This window comes from Colossoma macropomum, unplaced genomic scaffold, assembly GCF_904425465.1.
Source record: "Colossoma macropomum unplaced genomic scaffold, Colossoma_macropomum, whole genome shotgun sequence".
Taxonomy (NCBI): Eukaryota; Metazoa; Chordata; class Actinopteri; order Characiformes; family Serrasalmidae; genus Colossoma; species Colossoma macropomum.
In genome coordinates this window covers 27,514,157-27,538,968 of record NW_023494786.1, presented here as the reverse complement: position 1 = coordinate 27,538,968, position 24,812 = coordinate 27,514,157, and the positions used below count along the sequence as shown (strand labels likewise).

The 24,812-nt window shown below is 39.0% G+C and overlaps 1 protein-coding gene across 1 annotated transcript in view; it reads left to right on the top strand.

Annotated features, from left to right (window-relative positions):
• Positions 1 to 4,531: 4,531 nt before the first annotated feature.
• Positions 4,532 to 24,812, top strand: part of b3glcta (beta 3-glucosyltransferase a) — a 212,894-nt gene continuing 192,613 nt past the window's right edge. The window contains exon 1 of the mRNA XM_036565255.1: positions 4,532 to 4,726. Within this exon, the coding sequence (XP_036421148.1) occupies positions 4,669 to 4,726 (58 nt within the window). The 5' untranslated portion in view covers positions 4,532 to 4,668. The remainder of the gene's footprint in view (positions 4,727 to 24,812) is intronic.

Below are 24,812 nucleotides of genomic sequence, written 5' to 3'. Positions count from 1 at the left end.
AAAGACCTTGAAGATCAAAAAGAACACAAATGATGATGATTGATGATATATAATGTTCATTTATAATGATGAAAATGATAAATGATGTTTGATGAGGAGGATAAAATCTTTGATATTTGATGAAGAAGATGATGATGATGATGATGATGTTTGATCATGAAAATGATTAATGAAACTGGATAAAAGTAATAGGGTTTGATGAGGAAGATAACACATGATGATGGTGGTGATAAGGGTGAAGATGAAGATAATGAGGCAGATGATGAAGTTGGTGAACATGGTAAACTTTAATGTTTAATAATGAATATGATGATGATGATGATGATGATGATGATGTTGGCAGTGATGGTGGTGTTGGTGAAGATGAAAATGATGCAGATTATGATGATGATGATGATGATGATGATGGTGAGATTAATGTTTAATGATATAATGATGTTTGATTATGATGATCACTAATAATAAAGAAACTAATGTTTAACTGAGGATAATGATATTAATGAAGATGTGAAAGATGAAGAAGAATAATATGATGATGATGGAGATAATGACTGATGATGATGATGATGATGATGAGGAAGAATAAATGATGTTTGAGTGATCATGTTTGGTGATGATGATGATCAGTGGACACGATAAATAATGTAGTTATGTTATAACTGAAGTTTGGGGGGAGGGACTTGCCTGAAACCTCTCCTTCTTCTAATCTAACAGCCTATGAATTCACATCTTCACCTTCCTTTCCTATGACCAAGTGTTTGCAATCCCCAAGGCCACCCCATCTCCTCCCTCTTCCTCAGTCCTACGTCACAGCTATGAGGTGGGTCCAGCCTTATAGCTGGAAGAAACTACAGACTGCCCAGAGTTCTCCCCCTCTTTCAATCAGTCTTCTCTCATACTACCACCACCATGTTAAAGTCATGGTTTGAACTCACAAAATGATGTTTGGTGATGAGGTTGATGACAAAGATGATTATAATGATGCAGTTGAGGATAATGATAATGGTGATGACGTTGCTGAGGATGATTATGATAATGATAATTGAGTAAAGATGTGATGATTCTAATAATAAGAAGGATGACTAAGATAATGACTAATGCTGAAGATAATTATGTTTGATGATGGATAATGAGGATGATATTGATGATAATGATTTTCAATTTTTAATGATGAAGAAAGTGTGGTGAGCTGATGAAAATAATGATTAATGATGATGATGATGATAATTACAATTGAATGATGATAATAATGTTTGATGATGAACAGTATTATACTGATTATGATGAAAAGTGGATGATGAAGTTGATAAACATGGTACTGATGTTTGGTGATGAAGCTGATGATGAAGATGGTTATAAGAATGATGATGGTGATGACAATAACTGAATGAAGATGGTGATGATTCTAATAATAATGAGGACGCTGCTGTGATGAGATAGATAGATAGATAGATAGATAGATAGATAGATAGATAGATAGATAGATAGATAGATAGATAGATGATTGATTGATTGATTGATTGATTGATTGACACATGAACAGGAGCAAAGTATTGCCGTACACTATTTACAGATATATAAAAAGAAATCGAGATAAATAATAGAATAAAATCTACTAAACATTAAACAATAAGTGTAATACGTGGATGCATAAACAAAGTGACAGTGCAATGTACAATATTACCGGACAAATAAACAAAGTGGCAGTGCAATATTAGGTATGATAAACAAAATAAACAAAGTGGCAGTGTAATATGACATAAGATACACAAACTAAACAACGTAGTTGTTAAAAAAGGAGATGTTTAATGACGAAGATTATATTTGTCAGTGATGAAGCTATTTGATGAGGATGATGAAGATAATGATTAATGATGATGCTGATGTTTAATGATGAAGATCATTAAGATTATGATGATGATGATGATGATAAAGCTCACGATTGATTTCTGTAGATCACTGTAATTTTCTATGTGTGTTGATGTTAATTTCAGTACTGTAAGCCTTCCAAAGCAAAATGCAAATAAGCTCATAATAATTAAGCCCTACAAAAGTGCAGATTTGTTTACCGTCGGTTGCTCATGCGTTCATTTTAGGCTTGATTACAGTGTTCTCGTGTAATGAATGCTTATATATCAAGTGGACTACAGTTTTCTCATATACTCAAACACTTTCAACTTTTCATTTAGGACCTCAACCATAACATAATGGACGCAGTGTGAGGAATCTTAGTGCTCAGCACTGACTGAGCCTGAATTAATCAAACTGAATCACTTTATTCTTCAACTACTGTGCAATGGCGTGTGATTACTTTTAGTTAAAGCGTCCAACATGAATAAGAATAGAGACAGAGTCACAATGTGCATATATGTCATATATAGTGCACACTGATACGTACATACTTCCACAACATGCATACAGACTAACAGTTCTTTGATCTTAAAGAGCAAAATTTCTGCATTCAGTCATTGAGATGTGAACAAAGTGGTTTAATGTAAAATGGTGAGCTGAAGTGAAACTTGCTGACTACGACTTTTTTTATAGTGGTGGTGACAGGAGCCAACGGTCACAATAAACATGACAAAAATTAGGATGTTTAATGATGATGATGATGATGATGGTAAGGTTAATGTTTAAGGGTGAAGATTATATCATAATGATGTTTGATTATGATGATCACTAATGATGGAGAAAATAATGTATGACTGATGACTAATGATAATGATATTAATTAAGATGTTAAAGATGAAGGAGAATAATGTGACGAGAATGATGGAGATAATGACTGATGACTGACGATGATGATGAAGAATAAATGATGATGAAGAATAAATTATGTTTGACTGAATATGATGTTTGGTGATGGTGATCAGTGAACAGAGTGGTTTGATGTGAAATGGTTCACTGAAGTGAAACTTGCTGACTTGATTTCTTTACAGTGGTGATGACAGGAACTAGGTGTCGCAATGTCTGCAATGCAAGTGTAGCCAGTGAACCTTCGGGTGTCTTCATACACCGATCAGGCATAACATTATGACCCCCTCCTTGTTTCGAAGCTCATTGTCCATTTTATCAGCTCCACTTACTATATAGGAGCACTTTGTAGTTCTTCAGTGGTCAGGACCCCCATGGACCCTCACAGAGCAGGTACTATTTGGGTGGTGGATCATTCTCAGCACTGCAGTTACACTGATGTGGTGGTGGTGTGTTAGTGTGTGTTGTGCTGGTCTGAGTGGATCAGACACAGCAGTGCTGCTGGAGTTTTTAAACACCTCAGTGTCACTGCTGATCAGTGGAAAAAAATATATATGTATCTGTCCACCATAAATGTATTCCTAAAATTATGTGTTAGACTAAAATCTTACCACAAGACTGTTGAAAAATGGATTTCTCAGGGATCAGGCAGTGTATTTATAACTGTTACATGTAATAACTCTAATAACTGTGTGTGAGGGAGCCTTTAGAGACATTAAATTCTTCAGACGTCTGGTTCCTGTCACCCCCACTGTGAACATTTCTGACTTGGTAAGTTTCTCTACACCTGAACATTTCACATCAAAACAGTCTGAATGGCTTAGTTTATATCTTAACCATGTAATTATGCACAATGTCTGGTTCCATTCACCACCTCTGTGAACAATTCAGACTCTGTAATTTTCTCCAGAATGGGGCTTTTCACACCAAACCACTCTGAATGACTTGATAGCAGTTCAATTACACAGAAATTTTGGTGGAATTTCCCTTTAAACTGCAAACTGTAACAAACACTTCAGAAGCCGAGAGTGAAAAAGGCAATTTATCACTTTCACATATAATAAATACGAGCACAGAAAATATATACTTGGTAAATAAAATATCAACATCAGTATAAACACTATTATTACCTACTGAGCCCTGCTGGTGTCATCCTATATAAATAAAAATAATGCATGGCCACGCCTTATTAACGCGTGGGAACGAGATTCTTATGTGTGGCCACGACTTAGTAAGGCGTGGGAATGAGATGATTAAGTCGTGGCCATGATTTAGTAAGGCGTGGGAACAAGATCACAACTTACCAAGTCATGGCCACGACTTAATCATCTCATTCCCATGCTTTACTAAGTCGTGGCCACGCATTATTTTCATTTATACAGGATATCACCAGCGGGGCTCCGTACCTTTTGTTATATTGAGATCACAAAACAATTAAGTTGTGATCTCGAGATGACAACTTTTGTTATCTCGAGATCACAAGATAATTAAGTTGTGATCTCAAGATAACAATCCAGATAATGATAACTACCTCATGGCCTCTGTGGACTCCCATACAAATCTGTGTTGTTGTATTTTATTCATGTGGAAATAATATAAACAAATAAATCCAACGCATCACTTTTTATACTTCAGACTATTTAACGGTATAACAGATAAAAATGAAGCTGGATTTAAGGCAGTCCTGCTTCTTCTTTCCTTGCCCAGAGACTCAGTCCAGCGTGCCTGACCCCAGTTGAGGTGGCCACAGGGGGGCGTCCCCGAGACACTATTTCTCCAACAGGAAACGTGTCTGGAAAATCCTGTGAAAGTGCCTCTCCTCCTTCACAGCAGGGTAGAAGAGAGACTCTCCAGAAAGGAGCGCAGTCAGTTAGCCGTGGACTGTCAGTGCCGCTGGACTCTCTCTCTCTGACTATGAGCCGCTCCAGCTCCCGCCTCGGATACAAAGCAGCTTTTGTGTTTTGGTCACTCGGTGAGTGTTTCTGTGTTTGTGCTCCTCCTCCTCGTGTGCAACTTGGCGTGTCTTGGTCCGCGGTTTGTTGGCAGTTTCACGGCAGAAATCCGCCGAGTGAGTGGAGAACAACTTTGCAAGACGTGTCGGCTCTGCTGGCGGTGGACAGAGAGCTGTCGAGGCGAGCCGAGTTCACGCGTTAACTTTGAACGAGCTCTCTGGAGTCACTTTAATGTCCATTCACAGTTACTCGGTGTGCTCGGACTGCGACCTGACCATCTCTTCTGCTGATATAAGCGGTCGTTTTCGCGTTCAGTGAAATGATACATGTGGTAGGAGCGGCTACAAACTTACAGTAGGCAGTTCTGTAAATGCTGCAAACACAAGACTGAAAACTGCTGTAACTGCCAGACAGTGAACTCGCTTAAAAACACGGTTCTTCAGCCATTCAGGGGTTCTTTAGTACAGGCAGTGCTTCTGTGTAGAACCATTTACATACTTTAATGGTTCTCCAGATTGATGGAGCATGTGCTGTGTATGGTTTTATATAGAACCTTTTTGAAAGTGGTTCTGTCTAGCCCCTAAAAGGGTTCTGCGTTTACAGTGTGAAGCTTGGGGCAACAGAAGAACCGGAAAGAGTTCTAAATAGCACTTAAAAGGGTTCTGCTATCGACACAATGTCAGGCTTGTAGCAATAGAAGAACCCTTTTTAGTTCTATATAGCACCAAAAAAGGGTTCTGCTATGGACCCATGTTTGCTGCTATATAGAACCAGAAAGGGCTCTATATCATACTGAAAAGGGTTCTGCTGTTGACCCAATGTCAGGCTTGTAGCAATAGAAGAACCCTTTTTGGTTTTGTATAGCACCGAAAAGGGTTCTTCATGGTTACATTGTCAGTCCTTTTTGGTGCTATATAGAACCAGAAAGAGTTCTGTATTGCACTGAAAAGGGTTCTACTATTTACACAGTGTCACGCTTGTAGCAGTAGAAGAAGCCTTTTTGGTGCCATATAGAACCAGGAAGGGTTCTAAATAGCACTGAAAATGGTTCTGCTATCGACACAATGTCTGCCTTGTAGCAGTAGAAGAACCATATTTGGTTCTATATAACACCAGAAAGGGTTCTGCTCTGGTTACAATGTCAAGCCTTTTTGGTGCTATATAGAACCAGAAAGGACCAGAACCAGAAAGGGTTCTATATCACACTGAAAAGGGTTCTGCTATCAATACAGTGTCAGGCTTGTAGCAAGAGAAGAACCTTTTTTGGTGCTATATTGAATCAAAAGCGTTCTACATGGTACCAAAAAGGGTTCTGCTATGGTCACGATGTAAAGCTTGTAGCAATAGAAGAGCTCTTTTTAGCGCTATATGGAACCATTTTCAAAAAGGTTCTCTATAGAATAATATACAACACATTCTCCATCAATCTGAAAAAAAAAATCACCAGGAAATGGTTCTGTTTAAAACTCATAGTTCTAAATAGAACCATTGCCTTTGCTAAAGAACTCTTGAGGAACCATCTTTCTAAGTGTGTAGTTACCTGACTGTAGGACTGTAAATGATGTTAACAGCGCTAGATTTTTTTGGCATCTTCTTCATGATCACTGAGAAAACTGCAGTAGTTAACTGTCCTCTTTTTCTGTTGTTTTGATCAGAACTGGCCAGAACTGTCCACTCCACCCACACATAGTGTGATACGTTCTGTGTCTAAGAGCTGGGTTTACAGTAAACTGGGTGAGGTATGTAGTTTTGGGTTAGCCTCCCAGACCCAGATTAAGCCTGGACTAAAAAGAATTCCTGTAGTGATTCTGCACAAGCAGTGCAGTTTAGTCCAAAGCTGGGCTTAATCTGTATGTGGGAAATCAGACCTCAGTATGTTAATTCAATAATCTGAGTTTTGCATTGGTGCACATGTAAATAATCTGTTCACATTTTCTGTTGTTTGGGTCAGAACTGTCCACCCCACATAGTGTAAGGAGTTGTGTACCTATCTAACACCTGGATTTACAGTGAGCACGGCAGGTTAGTTCATTTACGGACCCCAATTCTAGAACAATTCCACCTATTTTTCAAAATTTCTGCATAATTAAATGGTTAAGATGTAAACACGTCATTCAGAGTGGTTTGGTGTGAAATGCTCTGTTCTGGAGAATCTAACCAAGTCAGAATTGTTCACAGTGGCAGTGACAGGAACCAGACGTCTGAAGCGTGTAATGCATCTAAAAGCCCCTCACAGAAAGCTGTTCCACTAAGTGGTTACGGGCGCGCCGTCTGATGCCTGAGACATTGTTTTACAAAATTTTTACCAAAAGCACATTTTTTATTCATCCGTGATGCAGAGATGCATGCAGGGTGTTGTGAGGCAAATTAGAAAGCTTATTTTTTTTCGGATTTAACACCATTTCACCATAGTAAATATTACATGTAAAAACTTGTGTATGTTCACTGGGTTTTGGATGGTAAATAAAATGGCTAGATTTGTGTTGTAGACACTGTGACCTCTGGTTCCTATCACCACCACTGTACAAAGTAAGTTCCTCTATAATGAACTATTTCACATCAGACCACTGTGAATGGCTTTGTTTACATCTCAACCATTGAACTATGGAGACGTTTAGAGAAATAGGTGGTATTCCCCTTTAATATGTTAGCTTAATAATTTAAATTGATTTTGCATAGGTTTACAGGTGGACAGTGTAAATGATTCAACACTACCTGTTCCAAAGTTTTGCTGTCAAAGACTTTGCTTTACAGGTTAATTAACTTTACATTACTTTACAGTGGAGGTGGGCGATATGGCAGAGAATATCACAATACTTAAAGACATGTTCACACTATCCACATCATGCTATTTAGTTTTTCTGAAGTGATAAACTTGAAGACACAAATTGAGCTAATCATGCCACATTAAAAGATACTACATTGAGTACAATGATTTTTTTAATGATATATTTAAAAAAATCTATTAAACAGGACTGAATATGCTGTCTTTGTAATAAACATGCAGATATTTGGTGTTCTTAGTGACGATATCAGTGCTCAGGAAAGCCTGTTGTGGTGTTATTTATCACTAGGACATATCGTCATGTTGCCTACCACTAGTTACAGGGTGGTTTGATGTTAAATTTGCCATTATAGAGAAACGTATGGAGTCAGAATTATTCACAGTGGCGGTGATAGAAACCAGACGGCAGTAGCATGTAATGCCTCTAAAAGCTCCCTCACTGAAAGCTGTTACATGAAATATAAATGTATTATCTGATGCTTGAGACATTGTTTTCTGATAGGTTTGAGGTAAGATTTTGGCATAGAACATGCACTTTTAAATCCTTTAATGGTGGAGAGGTACATGCAGGGTGTTATAAGGCAAAATAGTCCCGATTTACCACTATTTTAAATCAGCTTCAACATTACATATAAAAACTCAGAAGACACACACAGGTTCATTGGTGGTTCTGCATAGTAAATAAAAATGTATTTGTTTTGTAGACATTGTGACCCCTGGTTTCCATCACCACCACTATATTGAGATCTAAGTCAGTACGTTTCTCGACAATGAACCAATTCATATCAAAGCACTCTGAATGGCTAAATTTGCATCACAACTTTTAAATTATATTAAATTATATAGACATTTTGAAAAACCTGTAAAATTCCCCTATAAGTTTACAGATTACAGTATATTATTTTAATACTTTTTGAAAAAAGGCACTAAACAGTACTTTATTGGGTATAAACATTGAGCACTCAATAATCCGATAACTGCAGAAAATCAGATTTTGTCAGTAATCCAGTCAATGCGTTTACATGCACTTAAGTAATCAGATTATGGGAAACCCTTGGTCTATATGAGTCAGGCAATAATCGGATTTCTGCTTTGCAGCCAGCCAATAGACTCACAGAAGAACATAATGTAAAACTCAGACTTCGTACCGCGGCTTTTTTTTTTTAAAACATTGTGCCACATTACCTGAGAATATGAATTTACATCATCTAGAAGATGAAGAATATCCAGATTCTTTATTTCGTGTTTGGTTTCGGCGCCGCTCCAACAGTGTTTTGCTGCGTCTCGCGACATCCACCATCTGTTCTCGCGCAGACTGAGAAATCCAATAGAAATCGGAGTACGAGTTTATGTGCACGGACAAATCTGATTGCAGAGCTAAAATCCAGCTCTCTTTATTGGATTTCTTAATCGGATTTCTAGTTCAGATTATTGTGTTTACATGACCATTTGAAAAATCGGATAACTGCAGAAATCCGATTATGATAGGATTATTGAGTGCATGTATACGCACTCATTGTCAGTGGGGTCTTTTTTCCTGGCTCCTAGCTTCTTACTTTATTTTTCTGTTTTAAAAAAACGTTAAGTTGTGAAAAGGTACAAGTGTGCCCCTGAGAAAGTGAATGTGCTGTACCTTTAAAACTTGTATAGGGACCTTAAGGGCCACTGTTGTACCTTTTAAAGGGTGCATTTTATTGTTTGTACCTTGGATAGACAAAAATCTACCAGTACTCTTTCTTTTTCTGACAGTCCGGATTAGCGTTATCTCGTAATACGCGATATCAAGCTTTCATCTTTAGTTGATCTGGGATTAGACTTAATCTGTAAAAAATGCATAGACAGAGCTTTAAGAGAGCCACATTTTCTCCATAAAAGAAGCTTCCAGCAGCCAGTGAGCTGCTCTTCATGATGCAGGACAGACTGCCACTTTTTTATTGTGACGGAATATAACAATATCCTAAAAACCCCGAAAAAGGTTATACACGCCTCTAAAAGAGCTGATTTTGCCGCAGCTCCCGGAGGATAGATGCTCAGTCAGCTTCACCACCTTATCACTCCTGTTTCAGAAGGAGCTGCTGTTTGGAAATCCACGCGTTTGTGGAAGAAAGCCGCGCCGGAACGGAAGGACTCTGCTAGGGGTCGTCTTCTTATTTTCAATTTTCGCTCTTTTAGGCAGGTTGACATTTCTCAAGCACTAGTTGGTACTGGTGCCCTACTTTGTACAAATCTTTCATTCAGAACGTTGCGGATTTGTAGAGAACGGGAACTGGAATCCTGCATGATCAAGGCATTTAGTATTCCATCTTTTGCCTCTTTCTTAAGAAGCCCTTAAAAAGGTGTATCAGAGAGAGGCGCAGCCTTAACCAAAGTCGAGAAATAATGACTCTCGGAGAGGTACCGAGAGATGAAAATTTGCCTCCCGGTCGTGGTGCGAGATGAGGGTTAATTACTGGTGTTGGTGGCCTGCTTTCCCATCAAAACAGCAGGGCTGCTCTCGCCGTTTTTCTCCCCAAAGGCCAGTTGTCTCCTCAAGGTTTTTGTCGAGAAGTCAGAGAGTTGGAGGGACCCTGCTTTATTATTTATGACAGGCAGAATAGGGTATATATTTTAAATGACAACATACCTTGGCTGTGTTCCTGCAGGCAGAGATATGAAATACTCCATCATCGACCACCGCGCTTCCTCAGTTATGCTGCTTTTTTGTATCTCTCCTGGTGAGACAGACACAGGCAGGGCCAAATATGTAAAGAAGGATTTAAAAGCAGTGCTTTCTGTGAGCGTATATGCAAATGTTTCACTTAATAGCTTTTGTAATAGTGCTTTACTACCACTTATTGTGTAATGGAGAGGAAAAGCGAAGTACCCCACAGGCTCCTATTAAGACTGTCCCGAAACCCTTTTTTTTGTGCGGATATTAATCTGTTGAGTCAACCTGCTATAGTTTAACAGGTGAATAATTGCTAGGCTAAATGAACAGTTAGATAATGCGCAGGAATGTGAAGTGAGCCCGCGCAGGGAGTGCGGTAAACTGGCGATGGCGTGAAATCGCATTGGCTGCTCGAATGCAGTTCTGTGTTGCTTATCAGCGAGCGGCAGAGTTGGGATTTGGCTTGGGACTGAGAACCATGGGGGAATTTCCACGCAGACAGCCCAGGCATGTGACAAGTGAAGAAATGCTCAAGTTGGAGAGCAACTGATGAATTTGGGTTGCCTTCCCAGCACGAGGATCAAAATTGAGCGCACACAGACGCCAGTCAGCCGTCCTTTACCTGCGCTCTGAAGTTCAATACATACAGGATTTAGAGTTTTATCTGTTGATGGAGCCATGTGGTGCATGCAAGTATCTGTGACAGCTGGTGCCATAAAGACTGAGGGGAAGCACTGCCTCACCCAGTATGAAAGATCCTTTAAATAAATTACCTCGATGGAAATGTGATGTGAAGCACTTCCTCACCTTTTGATGGCATCACAGTACTGTGTTCTGTGCGCGTGACTTGTCAGATTTTTCTTGTTCTTGGCGTCAGACGTTCTCTGGCCTACATAGACCTCATTATTACATGCCTTCTGTTTAGGGGGCAAAGGGGCAGATGTTAGGGGAGGAAAACGAAGTTTAAAAAAACCCCTGTATTCTCAAATATAGTCTTACAGTGCAGTCCGTTAGGAGCTTGTTTGATATCCCTTTCCGAAACCATGGGCATTAATATGGAGTTGCCTGGGAAGGCTTTCCAGAAGATTTTGGAGTGTGTCTTTGGGAATTTGTGCCCATTCTGTCAAAAGAGCATTTGTAAGGTAAGGTGAGGTCAGGTACTGATGTTGGACAAGAAGGTTTGGCTCACAGTCAGTGTTCAGGTTCATCCAACGGGTGTTCAGTGGGGATGACCTCGTTTTGTACACAGGAAAGGGTCCCCAAACTTGCCACAAAGTTGGAAACATATGGCTGTTGTCGGAACAAAACCTGGAATCTGCAAAAAGGTAACTTTTACAGGAGAAAACTGTTCTTAACTTTTAATGGAAGTAAATGGATAAATATTTTTTTTCCAAGTAGTTTTGGACCGTTTCTGTTGGTCCATTCATCATGAAATTTTGACACATCATAAAGAGCAACTGACCTTTTCAAATTATGTCAGAAACTGAAAAATGACAAAAATGGAGATACAAGGTTTTGTCCCGAAAGCAAATATAATTGTCTGAAATGTATTTGTATGCTGTAACTTTAGCATCACCTTCCACTGGAGCCCAAACCCTGACAAACAGCCCCAGCCCATTATCCCACCTCCACCAAACTTTACTGTTGGCAATATGCGTTCCGGTAGGCAGTGTTCTCCTGGCATCCACCAAACCCAGATATGTCTATCTGACCGACAGATAAAGAAGAGTGATCAATCACTCCAAGGAACACATTTCCACTCCTCCAGAGTCCAGTAGACATCACTCCAGCTGACACTTGGCATTGTGCATAGTGGTCTTAGGCTTGTGTGCAGCTGCTTAGCCATGAAAACCCATTTTATGAAGCTCCTGTCTGATGTTGCTTTCAGAGGTGAATGCTGCCCCTCTGGGGCAGACCCTCTCTGTGAGTTTGTGTGGTCTACCACTTTGATCTGTTGGTTCTAGACGCTTTCATTTCACAATAATAATGCTTACAGTCGACCAAATTAGATCTAGCATCTGACGTTTTAGATTGTGCTAAATCCAGTTAAAACTTAACAAGACTAATTATGCTCTCTTCATAATGAAATACGCCATTTTTCAGTGGTCTTGGGTTGTTGTCTTTAGTTTGTGCTCTAGAACACTGGGGATTGAGGATTTTTACACCTGTGTTGTGCTGTGTTGGGCGAGCCATGGGAAAATCCTAGTTAAAGTACATGGCATTGTGTAAAAATGGAACATACTTGAATGTGAGATGCTCTGCATAACTTGAGACAAGTGTGGTGATTTATGAATGCAATTTGCACAGTGCTAATTGTTGAGGCATGACATGTTTGCTAAGTTTGCTTCAGTGCTGTAGTGCAAAACTAAAGATCCACCGTGGTATAGTACTGCTCTCTACTCTAGGCATGTGTCTGCTCATTCCTCTTGCAGAGTTATGAAGGCATAGCTATAACTCTGTATGTGTGATGATTGGCTTGTACTGATTTGCTGCAGCCAGAAGTACCTAGAAAAAAAGAGCATGATGTGTTTTCTTTTTTTAATTGCGTTCCCGTGCGTGCTTTAAGGTCTATTTATTTTATCCAACTGTATCTGCCAGCTGAATTACTGTATGTATCTGCTGGTAGTTATCTGACATTAGATGCAGTCTGTGTAGGTGGTTCATTGAAAAGCCTTGCTTTGTCTGGCTAGTTAAGAGATAAAGCTTGCGTTACCTGCCCAGGAACGTAGCTTACTTGGTGTCTTGTTTTTTCCATGCAACAGTATTTTTTCATCTTAGAAAAGCACTTCCAAGATTGTCATTTTTTTTCTTCATTTCATTTTTGGAGAGTATCATATTTCTTTGCTCACGAAGCATCTGGTGGTGCTGGATTCTGCCATGTTTGTTTTTCTGAGGACTGAGATTGGGGTGGGATGAAGGGGCTCTGGGGAGTGTCTATAAGAAGACTTGCTGCAGGTCCATGTAAACACAAACACAGATTCCAACCTGGAACTTCAGTTTCCCAAATGCGTTTTGCCAGCAATATGGTACGGATGTGTTGAGTGCATCGCATCAACATTTATTGTTCATGATGTTCTTCACATTTTTCCAGGGTTTTTTATAGCAGTAAAAAGGAGTAAAGGAGGCCTATTTCATCTTTAAAGGGAAGGCCAGCATACATTTTATTGGATACTAGTCTTGGGTAGATTTCAAGCAACCGATCTGAACTGTTTTGGTATCATTTGCAGTAAATCAATATTCATAGAATATTGAGTGTTATTATTTAATATAACTACATGCCTGTTAGGAGGCCTTGCTCTGACTTCTGCAGAATGTCCTATTAAAGGAATAGCAGGGAAGCCAGGTTTACATCCACATATTTTTTATGCCTATTTTGATGTATTGAATGAAATTGCCTGTCTTGCCTGAGATGGCTTTTTTTTGGCTGATGAAACGAAATGCGATAAATGGCAATAGAAACACATTTATCAAATAAATAATGTAAATGCGAATACAACTAGTCATGACTTTTCTGTGTTTCCATTTTTGCCTTATCTATCTATCTATCTATCTATCTATCTATCTATCTATCTATCTGGGGTGCACTGATATGGGAATTGCAGGCCAAATATTACATACTATTCATAACGTCTGTTGATACATAACAGGGCTGTATAATTTTTGAGCATGTGGCACTGATACTATAAAAGTTACATGTGTTACAGTACAAGTTAATGTTTTTTTTAGATAAAATGCATCTAACAAATATAAATCTGGTGGACCAAATTGTCATTTTAATTGTGAGTAAACAGAATCATCATTATAAAAGGTATGTATGTATGTATGTATGTATGTATATATTCATTATGTGAAATATACAAAGAATTAATTCTCTCCCAGATAATTCAGTTCCCCACAGGGCTGTGTTATTATCACTTTGAATAGCTTGTTTTTTCTGTATCTTTATTTATGAGGAACCCCAGACCAGCAAAAATGCACACATGCTTGTCGCAAAATTTAAAATTGAAGCAAAATAGTTTATTACCTAAAGGTAAGACTCAATGTATGTGATTTTTTTCAATATATGTGACTTTTTATTTTAGTTAGCTTATTTTATGGAACAACCTAAAAATTGTATACATGCTAAAAATCGTGAGGGCAGTAGGAACAGCAGGGGACGCCCCAGGTTTCAGTTCCAGAGCATTTATTTTTCTCAGCAGGCACATTGTAAAACCTTAAATCATTGTTGACTTTATATGTTAAGTTACCCTTATTAGTCCCACAACGGGGAAATTTCGCCATCCGTGCAGTGAAACACCCACATACACACTAGGGGGCAGTGAGCACAGATCCTTTAAATCTGTGATTTAACACCGGAGCGGTGGGCAGCCCTAACCGTGCTCTCTGCGGAGCAGTTGGGGGTTAGGTGCCTTGCTCAAGGGCACTTCAAGCACGTGCCGTCGTCTTAGGGGATCAAACCGGCGACCTTCCGGTCACAAGCCTGGTTCACTAACCTCCAGCCCATGACTTCCCGCGTGTGACAGTAAAGCCCCTGACTGCTATAAAGTCCAGGGTTAATCATGACTATGTTGAGCACGTGGCTTGGGCGGTTGGGAAATATTGTTCAATATTCCACACGCCACACTGTTAGAACAGCTCACCAATAATTGATGATGAATAATTGATTACAACTTCCATTAGGACTTGAACTCACAAAATATTTGAATGAAGATGTGCACCAGCACACACGAAGGGCTATGGCCCACATGCAACTGTGATCTTTTATGTATCGGCACGGGATTAATATCTCTTAGCCTGTGCAGAAGTATAGCTGCTTTGTACTCCCTTACATAAACATGTATAAAATGTAGAAATTGAGGCTACATCCACCTGGATCAGCTTAATGGAACATTAACACTTATGTCCGTTACCTAGTGTAGTAAGAATCGGAGGAGATTTTAAGGTATGTTTATAGGTTATTAATGTCCTCTTTCATTAAAAAACCCTTGTCCCTCAACAGTACTTCTTTGTGGCCAGTGAGTCATACAAGCTTGCAGTTCATTTTTTTTTCTTTTTTTTACTGTCAATAAAGTCATAACCTGCTCTTGCTGTTATAAAACAGGGGAAAAAAAACTAAATTAAAAAAAGAAAACATGCAGGGACTGGAACACTAGTATACACTGAGGAATTTGATCCACCAACGCAGCCATTTCAATAAATGGACATATGCCAGCGGCATACTTTAGCACACAGATCAGAGCAGGTAAAAGAGAATATGTTTATTTCGAGCATTTTCATTCTGACCCTAACGCTGCATTACAATCAGCAGGTGGCACATCACTGTTACCTCCATGTGTTCCTTTTGTGGTTGTGTTGGTTGACAGGAGTTTTTTTTTTTAAAGTGTATTTATAGCTTAACATTGAGAGGATTTAAAAACAATATTCTTACACTGGAGAACAACATTCAATGTATTGTTTGCAAAATGAGCAACAAAAAGTTCTGAGTTTGGAGGAAAGTGACAGTGATTTGGGTTGTAGGTTAGTGTCAGTGGTCAGCAACATGCGGCTCTTTTGCTGCCCTGTTGTGGCTCCACAGTAGAATTAGATTTTTAGGTAAAAAAAAAAAATGCTTCTTTACAATAAAATAAAGCTGATTGTATTAACACAGTTTTAACAATAAATAGTCTTAAATACTTGAGTTAATGTAGCCCACAACTGCTAATTCACCAACCTTTAATTCTGAAATGCAGAAAACAATCTTGCCTAGCTGGTAGCTAAGGAAAAGGCAAAAAGGTTTAAGACAGACATCGATAATTTGGAGACAAATAGACTTATTTGCATTTGAAATCACTCCAGCTGGTTTCCTGATATGTTTAATCTGCAACAAGAAACTGTCAAACACTATAAAGTCACGAAGCTAAAGTCAGCATCTTGTTCGAATTGTCCTGTTCCACCTTAAATGGTGCAGCAGTTACATTCTGGTGCCTCAGGTACCATTTAAGGTGGAACGGAAAAATTCTGACAAGACGCTGGTGAATGAGAAGCGACTTCAGCCTTGTATAATTTCAAAAGTTGACAGACATTTTATAAGAAACTATTCTACTTTGGTTTCCTGCCAGAGATGCGAGAAAAGCAGCTATAGTTGTGCATAACTTTAAAGCAGAGCAAAGTAAGTCTGCATTTTCGTTTATATTATATTTTTTAGCCTATACTACTACATCAGCACATGCTGAGACATATTTACAGCCAAGATGGTAAAATGGACATAAATGCTGTGGCTCCCGACGTGGTTTGATTTTTATTGAAAGGACAAAAAGGCTCTTCTTAACATTTGGGTTGCCGTCCCCTGGTCTGTGTGATAAGGTGATATACATGTCATAGTTTGTTCCCTTTTACTATTAAAACAATGGATTATTACAGCGTATTAATAAGCCATTAGGCTACAGTAGAGCGAAGTCTGCACTGTTTCTGCTCTCTGTGTGACCTACTGTGTGAGGACAATTCTATGCATATTCCATTCAGATTTAGTGTCCTGATGGCTTAGATGAGTTGTAAAATTATGAAAATGTAATGGCTTCTTGGTTTCCCACAGACATCTATAGCAAAATCATTTGCAAAATTCTGAGAAAGTCCTGCCTGCCTTAGTCATTGTTGCTATGCCAGTCAGACTTTCAGCTCAGGCTACCTGGTAGCATCTGAAACACAGACTAAAAAGCTCAGTACCACAAAGGAAAGCATAGAAGCACACAGAGCAGTACAGGTTTTCATGTCTAATAAGGAGAAGGTCTCAGCGACAGTAGCTGCCCCTTCAGAATAACTTATGCTAAAGCTAACACTTCACTTACTCACGAGGAGTGTGTTTACATGCACTTAATAATCCGATAATTGCAGAAAATCAGATTTTGTCAGTGATCCGATCAATGTGTTTGCATGCACTTGAGTAATCAGATAATGGGGACACTCTCGGTCTACATGAGTCAGACAGTAATCAGATTTATGCTTTGCAACCGGCCAATAAACTCAAAGAAGAAGACGTGAAAACTTCTTGCCGCAGCTTTTTTGTTTAAAACGTCGCGCAAAATATGAACATGCATCATCTAGAAGATGAACTATAGATAAATCCTTCATTTTGCAATGTAGTTGGTCTCAGTGTCGCTCCAAAAGTGTCTTGCTGCCATCTTGCAGCAGCGCTGCTTGCTTATTTCTGGTACTGCGGTCTGTTCCGCACATGCGCAGCTTGAGAAATCTGAAAGAAATCCGCATAAGGGTACACATGCACTCAGAAATCTGATTACTGAGCTGAAATCCAGCTCTCTTTATCAGATTTCCATTTGAATAATCAGATAACTGCAGAAATCAGGTTATGATCAGATTATTGAGTGCATGTAAGGTGTGTTTGGTACTGAGGAGGACTTGTCTTTTGCAGTCTTTTTGCAGGTCTTTCAGCAAACTTTAATGAAACAGTACAGAAAAATGGCATTAAGTGCATTAATAATCCTATTTTCTCACAATGTTTGTCACAAATGCCACTGCTTTACAGTCTGGTTTAGTCATTTATACTAACTAAAGAAAGCCAGATAAAGCTTAACATGCCTTAGAGTCAGCAGAGGTGTCTGTTAATAGTTTTGCATTGTGAGTTTGGCCTTCTACACTTTACAGTCTAAATCTTTTTCAGCTTTATGAATGAAATAAAAACAGCTCCACCCTCCAGATGATCAGTCGTTATATGTACATACGTCAGATTTATACGTTCCTCAGCATCTCCTTTCCATCATTTCTTAGCCTCATAATTCTGACTAATTTACTGCCACCGGTGTTCTCACTGCAGGCTTGTTTTGCGGATTTCTGTCGAAGTTTTTTCTTTCGCTTGACTAAAGAACTGTGTAGAGACAATTGTGATTGACTGAGAGGCAGGGCAGTGATAATTTTGGAAGTGGTCAATTCCAGTGGTCAGTTTTGCCCAGAATGCTCGTTCACTTCCACATGTTTAGCAGCCTGACGTTCCTTAACAGCAAGTAGCTATTGGCATTCAAGTAGCTTTTGAAAGCCATTGAAAGAGATCAAACATCATGAACCCACACCAGAAGGAGCACATGTCTGCATTCACAACTGAGGTGAAAAAATTCATTACCAGAAGATTGGAATCACTGAGTATGTCTGTAAGGCACTTTGAGCTGGCACCAGTATTGAAAGTAAATAATATAAATAAGGATATTATTGTTATTATTGATGTATATGCATGATTTTCATCAAAGATTTTTATTAAAACAGTTCATGTTAAAGGATAATGTAACATTTTCTAACAATATAATGTACTACTTACTTTTAAATGTCGTCCAGTCTTAACGGGTTGGTTAATTTGACATCGGTGGTGCCACCAAGTCGAGTTTCTCTCAACTAGAGCTTTTTCGTGCTGTGTTGTTTCCTATATTTTGTGTCTTGAATGCAGCTGCAAGTCACAGACTTGCACAGAGAACGACTGATCCGTTCTCTTTTGTGGCTTGTTAACACAAGCATCCAATACAAGCCAGCAGTTATTACCAATTGAAAGAATAGTGGATGCCTCAAGTCAGTGCTGCAGACTCTGTTCTACAGTGTTGCCTTGATATGGTAATCAGACCTGTTGTGGTCAGAAAAGGTGATCCTTTGAGGCCTGCTTTGCCTTTAGTTCTCCCTGCGTGTCCTTCAGAACTATGAAGACAATTGCCTGCTGTAGACACTGAGTGATGGCAGGTTTCAGGAGAAGTGAAATACTTTCCTTATGGTTAGTTTAACCTCATATGTCACGCCGTACTGTGCAAAAATCAGATTAAACCTCTTATTTATGTCTAGTCAAAATGGCCACTAAGGACAAGTTATACATTTTTCAGCATTAGAAAAAAAAATGCACAGAAGCCTGAAAAACTAAAGACAGTATCAGTTTAGTGTGTTCACTCTTTACCTTTATTGCAGTTCCATTTTGGTTGACTCGCTTTCAGTTTTTCAAGGAATTCTGCTGGGATGTTTTCCACACCTCTGTAGTTCAGTCTTAGGAGTTGGTTGCATTTGATATTTTTAAATGCAACTGAGGATCGTTATAAGATCAATGTCGTTGGTGTTGTCTAAATCCCAAAATAAATATAGCTACAAGTGGCAATTCAGGGGTCCAAGCATGATATTGCAAATATTTTGAACATAAGATTATGCAATCCACCTGTATCAATTCATTTAAAATGCTGCAGTAAAATGACTTCATCCGTGTGGTGTGTAGAGTATAACAGACTTTGCACTGATATATATATATATATATATATATATATTATATATATATATTATATATATATATATATAGTTTTATAATGTGATGAAAATAGTAAACAGATTCAACAGGTGGAGTCATTGTTTTAGCACCCCCTGTTAACATATGTCCACCAGCCTAGTTTTTCAACTTTAGGCAATGAGCAGGTAAACCAAGTTTGGTGTCAGTTGTACAATCGATTCTTTTTGTTTCACTGCTGGATTGAAAATGCATATAAATCAGAATGTTAGATTGTCTGTTCAATCTATCAAACCAATCTATTGGCAAAGTTCTTCATACTAAAGACTTGAGTATTTTGACCCCCTGATTGCATTTGATTATTTTAAAATGACCAAGAGATATATTAAGTTTACTTTATTTAAATATGATTCAATATTGTAGCGCCCCCTGGCACTGAATTTGGACCACAATTGCATGACTCCTCACAGTGTGATTCTATATGTCTGTCCAAAATAGCGGAGTCATAAAAACTCCACTCACATGGATTGGTTGACGTTACAGCAACACTGTGCCAAAAAGTCAACTTTTTAAATAAAACAAAATTTTGTTTCAGTACCAGTTTTAAGTTAACTTGGTGTAAACTGTAGTACTAGTTTGAAATGTGTGATCTTCAAATAATTAGCATTTGTAGCATAACAGTTAAAATTAGTAAGCTGCTTATATTGACGAAGCTGTTAGGCTTACAAATGTGCATTATTTGAACTTGAATGGTATAAGACATTTACTTAGAATTTGGAACCATGAGTAGCACCCCCCAGCGGTCATTACGCACCACACCTCAATATGTACTAGAGAGTCCATACTTGAAAACGTATATCAAGTTTTGTGGTGATTGGCCAATTTTAAGGCTGTCAAACACAGTACTTGACTCCCCTAAGGTACATGCCTGTTGAATTTCGTAACCATTGGTCAAAGCTTTCTGTTTTAGAGCTGTATATGTGTGATTTTTGCAGTTTGAGCTCAACCCCCATTTTTGGGTAGTGCCTGAACACTACACAGGGTTTAAACTCCAACATTTTTTTTTGATTAATTATTAAAGTTCCAGATTAAAAATGTGCGATTTTGCATAAAATGCAGTTTATCTCAGTAAGTGTGCAGAGCTTCATGATTCTGGAGGCTCTATTGTAGAGCATAAGATGTGTATTCAGGGGAAAAAGACATTTGACTCTGACATATGGTCCAGCAGATATGGACCAGAACATTTAACACTTCACTATAGCACAACCACCATTAGGCTGATTGAGCTGAGCTTTTGCGTGTGAGCAGTGAGAGGGACTGCTACCTATTGACCGAGTTTCATGTCCGTACGACTTACGGTTTGAACTGCACGATTCCTTTTAGTGAAGATGGAGGTGGACTGATGAGTGTTTTTGTGCCAATACCGATCAACTTGCAGCACAATCGGCCAATAGCCGGTTGTGATCGAGAGCGGTACTGGATGCCACATTTAAAATTTTTTAGATTGCCAAGGCAAACAACTTCTTGACCATAAAACCCTTCGCAAACGTGAGGGCAAATACCACGATATAATATTAGAGCGAACAACACAGCAAGTCATATAACTGATGTTAGCTAGGTTGTGGGTTAGCAAACTGCTCTAACTGCTACTGTGAAGCTGACCACAAACATTAGCAAATGGGACGAAACAATACTGACCTGTTTATTCTGTGAAACGGCAAAAATAAGTAAATTTTACCCACCTGTCCTGCAGAAACAGGGCAGCTGTTCCCTTTTAATACCTTTTAGTGCCTTCAGCTCCTTCAGCAGCTGAAGTCAGCTTCCTTTTTGCCAGCATCTCGTTTGAATTTTACTGTTTCACCTTAAATGGTGCAGCAGTAACATTCTGGTGCATCATGCTGACCATAGAAATGACCGGAGCCTGTGCAACCAGCACAGCTAAACACATGCTGAAATACGATGACATTTGTGGTTATGCGTCTTGTTTTTATTTTCAGTCCCTGCCAAAGCTACAGGTCTTGAAGCTAATGCAGTGTAAGCTTAGCTAAGATTAGCGCTCAGATGCTACATGCTCAAAGCTTTGACAACAGTGCGCGTTAAATACAGCATTACATGTTCACACAGCGAGTTTACCGCAGAATTATGAGGCAAATATGTAATATGTTTTATCAGTGAAATGCATATGAAGAGACTGAAGTTGGCTTCCTTTTCACCAGCTTTTTGTTTGAGTTTTCCCAGTCCACCTTAAATGGTGCAGCAGTTACATTCTGGTGACTCAGGTGAAATATAGCACAGTTGTTTTACGTCACTGATCAGCTTTCAGGATCAGCCAAGTCAGAGAAATGCTAGCTGATCACATATTAGGGCTGAAAATCGTCCGACAGCGATACATAACCGATTGATTCTTCTATTTTTAAGTGAAGAAGAAGGAGAGAAAGAAAAAGAAGAAGAACCATCCTAAAAAACCACAGGGGTCCAAGCACTGAAGGCTGAAGGCCCCACCAATTTGTCTATTTGCACTTTTTTTTCATCCAGTGTTTGATTCACTGTTGTAAGCACTGTAAATACACAAAAGTTTCTTGTGATCTGAGGTCAAATAAAAAGATTCTTCTCTCATCTGACACTCACAGTCTAATTAGTGCGTTTTCCGGCTTTGTTTGCTCTCACTGTTTGAAGGGAAGCACAGAGCTAAGGTTGAGGAGACCTGGCAGTAGAAAAGGCTTTGAGGCACGAAGATGCAAGCATGCATGAACAACAAGTTTGGCTGCCAGGGCCATGCCAAAGTGACTGCTCCCATTTTAACTCAAATTGATGCCTTTTCTTTTTTTTTTTTTGAGAAAGAAGAAAGTAGTTCTTTCAGCTTTCAAGAAAATAGAGTACATTAGACTTTTATAATCTAGGCATGGGCATGATAGAAGTGGCTTTTTTTGATAAAAATATATGTAATGTAAACAGTGCATATTAGTGTGGTATGACTACTTGCACGCACACTGACGTATGTGCTTATAAATAGTGACCAAAATGGTTCCAGTATTTGTGCAAGACCTTAAATCTGGAACCATGCTTGACTAGTAACCTTCAACGAAACAGTCAGCTCACAAGGCAGCATTAAGCAGTGTGCATACTGTAGTGGAAATGCGCATTGCATGCCGCTCTGTACAGCAGAAAGATCGGACTAGTCCTGCTGTCTAGGCAGCAAGAACCCATCAGAGGAAGTTTTAACTGATTTATTTTATGATTCAAGGAAACTTGAAATACAGACTAAATGTTTTTTTTTTGATATTCTACAGGGACAGGATGGCAAAACAGTAGCCAACAGTAATGGTCCGTGCATTTCAAGGTCATGGCAGCATAGGGATAAAGTTCAACCAATTAGAACACACACTGCTGCGTGCCGCAGCCACATGCTGTGTTGCTACTTAAAAGTTAATGGCTGAGATGCACAAAGCCTTTTTGCTACAATAGTGTGAACTGCTTTAGTGTTGGTGTCGGTGTTTATGAAACTGCACATTTGTTAGGTCTCAAACATCCAGCGGTGCAGCCCTTTAAGAGCTGTATTGTCAGGAGATCAGTTCCCAGGATGAGCGTTTTCGGCTTTGTTCTCTTGGGGACGAGTGCCCCCCTCCCCCCCCCGTGACGTGATGCTAACCAGTGCAGGTAGGGATGCACCAAAGTGTGGCCACAGTGTTTAATGACAAACAAATCGCAGATGACAGTGTAAAAGTGGAAAGTGTAACTGAAAAATATTAGAATTCATTGCCCTGAATAACTATGTTCTGAATAATAATGTTCTCTGTTAAGGTTGTTGGATTTTGTGACACATACTTAAACTGTAATCATTTTCCTAAGACGACAACAACAACAATAATACAACTCGCAGAGGGGGGCATTCCCTGGACCATGATATAGAACACAGGTGTCAGGCTCAAGTCCTTGCAGGCCATAACACTGCAGACTTCAGTGCACTGCCTTATTAAACACACCTGATTCAGCTAATCAGAAAATTAGAAATGTCTTCATGAACTGAATTCAGAGTGTTAGACGGGGGTCTCCACAGCACTTTGGCCTGGAAGGTGCCCAGTTTGCCTGGTATAGAGTCACTTAGTTGGACTGAACAGAGTCCTCAGTCTGGCGAACCTCATAGCTGTGGTATAGACTAGCCCAGGCAGCCTCGTTGCTGTGGTGTATCATCACTCAAGTGGCCGTCCCAGGAAGCCTCGTAAACTGGAGGGATTCATTAGCTGTGGACGTAGGTCTTGATCAGTGTAGTAGCTGTGATGGTAGCCTTACTCAAACGGCCAGCACGAGAAGCCTCTGAGCCACTTTGGGGGAGCCACTCTTGGCTGAAATGGTGGCAAAGACAACACACTAAACTGATAAAAACAGGCAGCAATATTGTGCCAGAGAACTTGCACTGAAACACAAGCGCATGCCTGACCTGTTTCCAGTTCCAATTTCTGATTTCTTTTAGAAAAAATTGGTATGGCAATAATTTTCATTTCAGTGCATCACTACATGCAGGAATCTGTTAGCTGGCGTAACAGAATTAGCAGTTGGTGTTTTTCAAGCGTGTTGAGCTGCCCTTTGCAGTTATATTAGCAGCAGTTTGAGAAGGTAGTTTGTCTTGGAGGAAGCACATGCTTGCCTTGTGTGATGGGGGGAGATCTAAGTAGCCGGTGTACTGGCCATCACAAAGTTAGGGAGGAACAGGATATAAATTAAAATATATATTTTACGGTAGTCAGATTTGGCCACATCAAGCTTGATTAGTAAACTTTTGGCTAAGACCATCTACTTAACCCCAAAGATGTGCTACAGTTTAGTTTAATTGCAATCCTGTCGCACTCTGTAAACGTTAAATATATCTTATATATATCTTATATATATATTATATATATATTTAAGATAAATATCAAGAAATAAACTGGTCATCGACAAGTAGTTCAGTTAAAATTTTTCACATCGGAAGAAATGACAAACATAAAATAAATACTTGAATGTGCAGTGTTAAAACTGCCTACTGTAGGATTCAACAAGTTGTACAAGACAGAAAAACTGTTTCTAGAAACTCTAATAGATCACTAATGATGAGATATTTATATTCTCCTGCTGTTATGCTAACTTTAATCTTGAACCGTTGCTTGTTTAAGTGGTGTAAGTAGTGATATATTTATTCGAGATGTAATGGCTTTCCACTCAGGAAGAGCAACAGTGATAACAGAAGCTAATAAGGTCATTAGATGAGCTATCAAGTTAAAATTAAATTGAAATATTCTGCAAGCATTTATGGCGAATGCGTTTTAAAAAAAAGACATTAGTAATTCACACAGTAACATAAGCACGTAATGATTTTGGACAGGATGCACTTCTTTGCCCTATCAAGAGCAGATTTGAGAGCAGATTTTTTGTCTTAAGCATTATTCATTTTGTAAAATGCAC